Source organism: Crassostrea angulata, chromosome 10 (assembly GCF_025612915.1).
Source record: "Crassostrea angulata isolate pt1a10 chromosome 10, ASM2561291v2, whole genome shotgun sequence".
In the NCBI taxonomy this organism is placed as follows: domain Eukaryota; kingdom Metazoa; phylum Mollusca; class Bivalvia; order Ostreida; family Ostreidae; genus Magallana; species Magallana angulata.
This window is the reverse complement of record NC_069120.1, coordinates 43,497,267-43,506,209: the sequence shown is the minus strand read 5'-3', so window position 1 is coordinate 43,506,209 and position 8,943 is coordinate 43,497,267. Positions and strand designations below refer to the sequence as shown.

The following is an 8,943-nucleotide window of genomic DNA, read 5'->3' as shown; positions in this document are numbered from 1 at the left end:
TTTCACTGTTGTGTATATAAATTCTTGCTCGGCGTTTAAATAGTGGCAATTTTAAATGTTCGATACCTCTAGACAATATTTGGAAGCTTTGAACAAGAAAGTAGAAACTATGAATTATTTACAAGCTAATTTTAAAATCTATTGAATATATTAATATAAAAGCAAGCTTCTAACTCAATCTTAATTGGAAATCAAAACTGTGCGGTCGCTTTCCTCCATTAATATTTCTTTCACAGCCTTTTATTATAATGAAACTTTAATAGACTTAAAAAAAAACCCCAAAAAAATCAAAATTAATTTTCAAATATTTGTATTCTCATAATATTAACAAACAACAATTGTATATATAAGTTGATTAATATGACAATTTTAAAAAACAATATATCATTCTCTCGAATAAATAACAACTTTCATTCAAAAAACACAACAACATTTCACATAGTATATCTTTCATAGAAAGTACCGGTCTAAGTTCATAATACATTATGAGGTTTCATTATCATTAAGTTATTCTTCACACTTAATCCATCTCCTCTACAGTCGGACCCTGACTAGAACTAGCTGGTCCTTGATTTCCCGTGGACCCGTTCTGGTGTAGTTTGGCCATGATGGGTGAACACACCTTCTGAACCTCCTTCAATTTGAATTCATATTCGTCAACCTCTGCCAGGGCATTGTTGTCGAGCCAGGACACTGTTTCACTGCACACCCTGGATATTGTCTCTTTGTCTTCAGACTGAAGTTTGTCTCCTGTGTCCTCTGCCGCCTGTTTGACGGTGAAGACATAGGATTCTAACTGATTGCGGGCCGCTATCCTCTGACGCTGTTTATCGTCTTCCTCTTTGTATTTCTCGGCCTCGTTCACCATTCTCTCAATGTCGGCCTTACTCAGACGACCTTTGTCGTTGGTGATGGTGATTTTATTGGACTTTCCTGTGCTCTTGTCCTTGGCTGATACGTTTAAGATACCATTGGCGTCAATGTCAAACTCCACGTCAATCTGTGGGACACCTCGAGGGGCGGGAGGAATTCCATTCAGTTCCAAAGTACCTAATTTGTTATTGTCTTTTGTCATGGCTCGTTCACCTTCAAACACCTGAATGGATACACCGGGCTGGTTATCGGAGTATGTGGTGAAGGTCTGTGATGCTTTAGTAGGAATCTTGGCATTTCGTTCGACGATCTTTGTCATGACCCCTCCAGCAGTTTCAATGCCTAAAGACAGTGGAGTGACATCGACCAGAAGAACGTCCTTGATGGCATCACTCTTATCTCCCTTCAAAATAGCCGCTTGGACAGCGGCACCGTAGGCCACAGCTTCGTCTGGGTTGATCGACTTGTTCAGTTCTTTTCCGCCCATGAAGTCTTGCAGCATTTTCTGGATCTTTGGAATTCTTGTCGACCCTCCAACCAAAACCACCTCGTGAATTTTAGATTTGTCCATTTTGGCGTCCCTCAGGGCTTTCTCTACAGGTTCTAAGGTTCCACGGAACAAATCTGCACACATTTCTTCAAATCTAGCCCGTGTGATTTTGCTGTAGAAGTCCATTCCCTCAAACAGCGAGTCGATCTCAATGTTGGCCTCAGAACTGCTGGACAGTGTTCTCTTGGCACGCTCGCAAGCTGTCCTGAGTCGTCTCAGTGAACGGTTATTTTTGGAAATGTCTTTATTGTACTTGCGCTTGAATTCCTGCACAAAGTGATTGACCATTCTGTTGTCGAAATCTTCACCTCCCAGGTGAGTATCCCCTGCAGTGGAGCGAACCTCAAATATGGAACCCTCATCAATGGTAAGGATGGACACGTCAAATGTACCACCTCCGAGGTCAAAGATGAGAACGTTTTTCTCACCGGAAATGTTCTTATCTAGACCATAAGCCAGAGCAGCAGCTGTGGGTTCGTTTACTATCCTGAGAACATTGAGACCGGCTATCACTCCGGCGTCTTTAGTGGCCTCTCTCTGGGCGTTGTTGAAATAGGCAGGAACGGTGACGACTGCGTCTCGGACAGTTTGTCCCAAGTAGGCTTCTGCTGTCTCCTTCATTTTGGTCAGCACCATTGAGCTGATTTCTTCTGGGGTAAATCTCTTTTTCTCGTTCTTGAACTCCACTTCTAGCTTGGGCTTTCCTCCATCATTGATCACCGTGAACGGCCAATGTTTCATGTCGGACTGTACACTGTCGTCGTTGAACTTGCGGCCTATCAGCCTCTTAGCGTCAAAGATTGTATTGTTTGCGTTCATGGCTACCTGGTTTTTAGCCGCATCTCCTATCAGTCTCTCGGTATCTGTGAACGCAACGTAACTGGGCGTCGTTCTGTTTCCTTGGTCGTTGGCGATGATTTCTACTTTTCCATGTTGAAATACACCGACACAGGAAAACGTCGTTCCCAGGTCGATGCCGATTGCTGGAGCTTTACTTGCCATGCTTGTTTGTAAACACTAAAGTGAAAGTAGCGATTGAATAAATTTTTCAATTGTAGATAAAACAAATTATTGTATGTACTGTTACTGAATCGTAGTCTAGTTGACTCAAAGTTTCGAAGTTTCAAACTTGGCAATTTGTGTTTGACTGCCATTTTGGTCTCGGATCGCACCTTATATACCATTATGGATCTTTCGCGACACGACGAGAAACGGTGTTCTAGAATATGAAGGATCAATCCCGATGCATCCCGAATAATCAAACTCGAGGGCGGATCCACCTTGTATGCTTTCAGTAGCATTGTTAGAAGGGTCTGGATTTTTTCACTAATGCAATTATTATTTCAAAAATTGCAATTTTTATACTTTAACCTGGGGTCGTTAACTGCTTTTCGAGTTTGATCTTTATGTTTTCCGAATGTTCGTAGTCGTACTTTATACGGATTTGGAAGAAGTTTTTTTGAATGAATAGTTATAATATATATATCAATATGCAGAAGGGATTTGTAAAGCCTTTATGTATATTTTATAACATACATTTATATTACTTAAAGTCAAAAAAATAATCAGAATGCATCTTAAAAAATCTTCAATAAATGTATAAAATATGTCGAACACTAAAAGTTGACTATCCAGAATTGGGGAAAAAAATTATCATAATTATTTTTATTTTAATCATATTTAACTTTATTTTTATTTACACTTTTAGCATTTTAGATGTTAGGAATATTTTTGGTAATTCTAAATTCCAAAAGTTTATTTTTATTCAAATAAAAACAGAACTCTTGTGTTTTCGAGTCCAAAATGAATACAAAGTACAAAAGCATAGATAGATTGCCAACACGCTGGACCCGATATTGTTCTGTTTGAGGACAATTCATTCAACAGTGAAAAGCAAGAGGTGAGGGCGGTCTAAGTTATGGAACATATGCACAACCCAATGGTATTTATGTACAATAAAAATATGTTCAAATCAAAGCAATATGTATAAAGGTGGAAAATAATTTAGTAATTGTAATCTTTTAGGGTGAAATAAGTTGAGATAAAAACTCAGCTTAAAACGGTAGTTTTTTCATTTACCTTTTTTTGCAAGCATTAAATCTTAGACTAATATTGTAAGAGAATGACAAAACAAAATCTTATTTATTTATTTTGGGAATGTCAATCGATTGTCAAATTCCTAATCGGTTATTAACCGGTAACTCATAACTCATAAATACGCATAATTTTGAAAGGTTATTATCATTTTAATTATTGATTGAAATAATACATAAATTCTGCTTATGTGTAATTCAAATTATAATTTTGAAATTATGTCTCATGATAATGATTCAAAAAGAAACCTTAAACAACACGTAAAAAGTCGTGAAATCCTTTAACTGACTACATGTAGAAACTTCGCTGTCAGTTTGTCTACTCAGAATTTATTTACTAACAAAATCTTCCAATGACAAGTTAAAGATCTCCGTTTGAAATAATTATCCTTTCGAATAGTAGTAACATACATGTACCCACTTTAGACAATTGCATTATCTATGTAATAAATTGATGCCGTGTTAAAGAAAAAAAAATAAATACATTGAATGTACTAGGTATCATAATGTAACGGTACTTTACAGTGATATTAGTATTATTCAATAATGATTTATGAAAAACCGAACCAACAAGGCAGTGACAGGTTTTAACAATCATAATGAACACCTACTGACCAATTTGCCCCTAGAGTTCATGCAGCCCTTGGGTTTCGATTTAACGGCCTCCAAATTAACTTGGATATGTTATTGTCTGTATATGCAAAAAAATATATATATTTTTTAAATTGCTTGAAAATATCAATTGTTTTTGTTTTATATTACTAACTGATTACTGCTTTTGTAACCCCTACCATTAATCGGTTAACCAGTTTCATCACATTTATTATTATTATTATTTTTTTTGCAATCCAAACGTCTTATGAAGACAAAAGAAAAAACTACTCATTTATTCCTTTTAGAGAATTGGACATGTCTTCATACACACTAGAAGAAGAGAAGCATATAACCTTATAATATTTGGACCCAACTTGAACTTTTACTCCTCCCAGGCCTTACTGAAATATAAACCTGATTTTCCATGCACTTTACCATTTATCATTAGATATTTAATAAGGTATTATAATGGCAGATGATTAAAGGATATGAAAACAATGAAAAGTGCGATTTAAAGATAATTGCAATTGTAAAAAATTCCAAACCCTTCTAGAAATGCACAGACCCTTCTAAATATGCTACTGAAAGCATACAACGTGGATTCGTCCTCGAGTTTGATTATTCGGGATGCATCGGGATTGATCGTTCATATTCTAGAACACCGTTTCTCGTCGTGTCGCGAAAGATCCATAATGGTATATAAGGGGCGTTCAAGACCAAGATGGCAGTCAAACACAAATTGCCAAGTTTGAAACTTCGAAACTTGGAGTCAACTAGACTACGATTCAGTAACAGTACATACAATAATTTATTTTATCTACAGTTGAAAAATTTATTCAATCGCTACTTTCACTTTAGTGTTTACAAACAAGCATGGCAAGTAAAGATCCAGCCATCGGCATCGACCTGGGAACGACGTTTTCCTGTGTCGGTGTATTTCAACATGGAAAAGTGGAAATCATCGCCAACGACCAAGGAAACAGAACGACGCCCAGTTACGTTGCGTTCACAGACACCGAGAGACTGATAGGAGATGCAGCTAAAAACCAGGTAGCCATGAACGCCAACAATACAATCTTTGACGCCAAGAGGCTGATAGGCCGCAAGTTTAACGACGACAGTGTACAGTCCGACATGAAACATTGGCCGTTCACGGTGATCAATGATGGAGGAAAGCCAAAGCTAGAAGTGGAGTTCAAGAACGAGAAAAAGAGATTTACCCCTGAAGAAATCAGCTCAATGGTGCTGACCAAAATGAAGGAGACAGCAGAAGCCTACTTGGGACAAACTGTCCGAGACGCAGTCGTCACCGTTCCTGCCTATTTCAACAACGCCCAGAGAGAGGCCACTAAAGACGCCGGAGTGATAGCCGGTCTCAATGTTCTCAGGATAGTAAACGAACCCACAGCTGCTGCTCTGGCCTATGGTCTGGATAAGAATATTTCCGGTGAGAAAAACGTTCTCATCTTTGACCTCGGAGGTGGTACATTTGACGTGTCCATCCTTACCATTGATGAGGGTTCCATATTTGAGGTTCGCTCCACTGCAGGGGATACTCACCTGGGAGGTGAAGATTTCGACAACAGAATGGTCAATCACTTTGTGCAGGAATTCAAGCGCAAGTACAATAAAGACATTTCCAAAAATAACCGTTCACTGAGACGACTCAGGACAGCTTGCGAGCGTGCCAAGAGAACACTGTCCAGCAGTTCTGAGGCCAACATTGAGATCGACTCGCTGTTTGAGGGAATGGACTTCTACAGCAAAATCACACGGGCTAGATTTGAAGAAATGTGTGCAGATTTGTTCCGTGGAACCTTAGAACCTGTAGAGAAAGCCCTGAGGGACGCCAAAATGGACAAATCTAAAATTCACGAGGTGGTTTTGGTTGGAGGGTCGACAAGAATTCCAAAGATCCAGAAAATGCTGCAAGACTTCATGGGCGGAAAAGAACTGAACAAGTCGATCAACCCAGACGAAGCTGTGGCCTATGGTGCCGCTGTCCAAGCTGCTATTTTGAAGGGAGATAAGAGTGATGCCATCAAGGACGTTCTTCTGGTCGATGTCACTCCACTGTCTCTAGGCATTGAAACTGCTGGAGGGGTCATGACAAAGATCGTCGAACGAAATGCCAAGATTCCTACTAAAGCATCACAGACCTTCACCACATACTCCGATAACCAGCCCGGTGTATCCATTCAGGTGTTTGAAGGTGAACGAGCCATGACAAAAGACAATAACAAATTAGGTACTTTTGAACTGAATGGAATTCCTCCAGCCCCTCGAGGTGTCCCACAGATTGACGTGGAGTTTGACATTGACGCCAATGGTATCTTAAACGTATCAGCCAAGGACAAGAGCACGGGAAAGTCCAATAAAATCACCATCACCAACGACAAAGGTCGTCTGAGTAAGGCCGACATTGAGAGAATGGTGGACGAGGCCGAGAAATACAAAGAGGAAGACGATAAACAGCGTCAGAGGATAGCGGCCCGTAACCAGTTAGAATCCTATGTCTTCACCGTCAAACAGGCGGCAGAGGACACAGGAGACAAACTTCAGTCTGAAGACAAAGAGACAATATCCAGGGTGTGCAGTGAAACAGTGTCCTGGCTCGACAACAATGCCCTGGCAGAGGTTGACGAATATGAATTCAAATTGAAGGAGGTTCAGAAGGTGTGTTCACCCATCATGGCCAAACTACACCAGAACGGGTCCACGGGAAATCAAGGACCAGCTAGTTCTAGTCAGGGTCCGACTGTAGAGGAGATGGATTAAGTGTGAAGAATAACTTAATGATAATGAAACCTCATAATGTATTATGAACTTAGACCGGTACTTTCTATGAAAGATGTATGAAATGATGAATGTAGTATTAAAATTCGTAGTTGTTAATTTATTTGAGAGCATTATTATTTTTTTTACAGATTACGATATTTTTTTTACTTATACAATTGTTATTCAATGTTGATAAAATAAAATCATTTGAAAATTACCTAATGAACTTTTGTTCGTGAGTCATTGAAATTACGCTACCGTGTAAACTATAGTTAATGAGGATCTATGATTGTTGGAGAAGAAGCAGAACTCTGAATTAAAAGTATAATATTTAATATGAGTTATTAACCAAAAATAACATTTGTTGTAAAAGCCGAACAAGGCTATCGAAAGGTGGAGAAATACATGCATTTTGCTTGATTGTAATAAGAAAACAAGATATATTATTCATTTTCAACGAATGACTAACTTGTTATAACGAGTTGTACTTTTATATAGTAAATATATTGTTATTATGAGAAAATTATCTCTAGGCAACGTTGTCATTTTCTCGTTGACCATCATAAGAGTAAATAGATCCATGTGATAAAATAGTGAGAGAGATCTCGTTATAAAGATACACCAATTTATTTTACCTATGGTCATAAACCACACGTAGCAATGGAGTAACTTTGGGGATATGGCATCGAAATCGAAAATGTGTTATATTATTGATAATATGAAGTATTATTTTTTATGCATAAAACACGCATCTTAATTTTACGAAAGCCTTTTAAAATTTTGATGTGAAAAAAGCATTATATTGCGAGGAACGTCTTTTTATGCAAAACAGGGCATTACAAAAGGCATATAACAGGCTGAACGCCTCTCTAAAATGTGACAGAAATTCATGTAACTTAATTTTAAACCAATATATCATATTAGTATAATACTTGTATTTTCCACCTTTGTGCCTCTCCTGTTAACACATTTAGTGTTAATTAAACTGTAAGCTTTGTTTGGTATTTATTTCCTTTGCATTTTTTATTATCTAAAATGTACAAGACAATTCAAGATACGCATAATTAATCTTTCTATAGCACATGTTATCACATATAGAAATGTGTTTTTTATGTATTTGTTTACTTCATTTGCTTCAAATGATCCATCAATTTGATGTTTACAGCGAAAATGTATCGAAAATGAATAAACAAAGGCCGAATATATTTTTTTCAAAGTAAGGTGAATACAAAAAGTATGCACCCAAAAACCATGTCTACATATGTAGAATATCGATCAACATAAGATCATTAACCAAACGTCAGTCAATTTTTGCGATTTTTTTCTTTAATTTTTAGACGGAGGCTGTTTAACAGCCTCCGTATATGGTGATTGTTTTGCCCGTGACGTCAAATAATGAAGATTCCTTAAGCACCATCTAGCGGTGGACGAAATAATGAATAGTTATGAGATTTGATCAATAAACACGGTGTGCTTCTTTGTCTCTGTCGTATATCGTTTGCATATTATCAATTAATTACCCGCGGAGACGTATCTCTCTTTACAACTACCCCCCCCCCCCCCGGCAAGTGATTTGGTTGGGAAGTCAGGGTATTTTACAAGCTGATAAGAGTGTCGCGCGTGAAAAAAAAAATAGATAGAATATACAAAAAATCTTTTTATTATATGATGCAAACAATAGCCATAATATAAATCATTAAAACCGGTACCATAAAACTGAACTTGAGTTCTCTGTAAATTCATTTCTGAGATTTATTTCTGATGAGAAAAAAGAAGTATACGAATTAAACTTCACAAACTCAGTATATCAATCTTAAAATCAAACATCACAAACAGTGTATAATACTTCATTGTTACGTATGCTTCTTTTCTCTTTACTTGAAACCAAAAATCACAAACATTGTAGAATACTTTATTGTTAAGTATGCTTCCTTTCTCTTTACTTGAAATCAAACATCACAAACAGTGTAGAATACTTTATAGGCATACTTCTGTTCTCCTTACTTGAAATGAAAACAATTAGAACAAACTTTTTTCCCTTATCTTGGGAGGAAC

General features: G+C 37.4%; 2 protein-coding genes across 2 annotated transcripts; one reads left to right on the top strand and one right to left on the bottom strand.

The window, feature by feature from the left end:
- Positions 1–299: 299 nt before the first annotated feature.
- LOC128166504 (heat shock protein 68-like) lies at positions 300–2,665 on the bottom strand. Its single transcript, XM_052831711.1, has one exon. It carries the CDS (start codon positions 2,423–2,425, stop codon positions 521–523), a length of 1,905 nt encoding a protein of 634 aa, XP_052687671.1. The 5' UTR covers positions 2,426–2,665; the 3' UTR covers positions 300–520.
- Positions 2,666–4,790: 2,125 nt separating this feature from the next.
- Positions 4,791–7,023, top strand: LOC128166505 (heat shock protein 68-like). The gene has a single exon (XM_052831712.1). The coding sequence runs from the start codon at positions 4,984–4,986 to the stop codon at positions 6,886–6,888; it is 1,905 nt and encodes a 634-aa protein (XP_052687672.1). The 5' UTR covers positions 4,791–4,983; the 3' UTR covers positions 6,889–7,023.
- Positions 7,024–8,943: the final 1,920 nt, after the last annotated feature.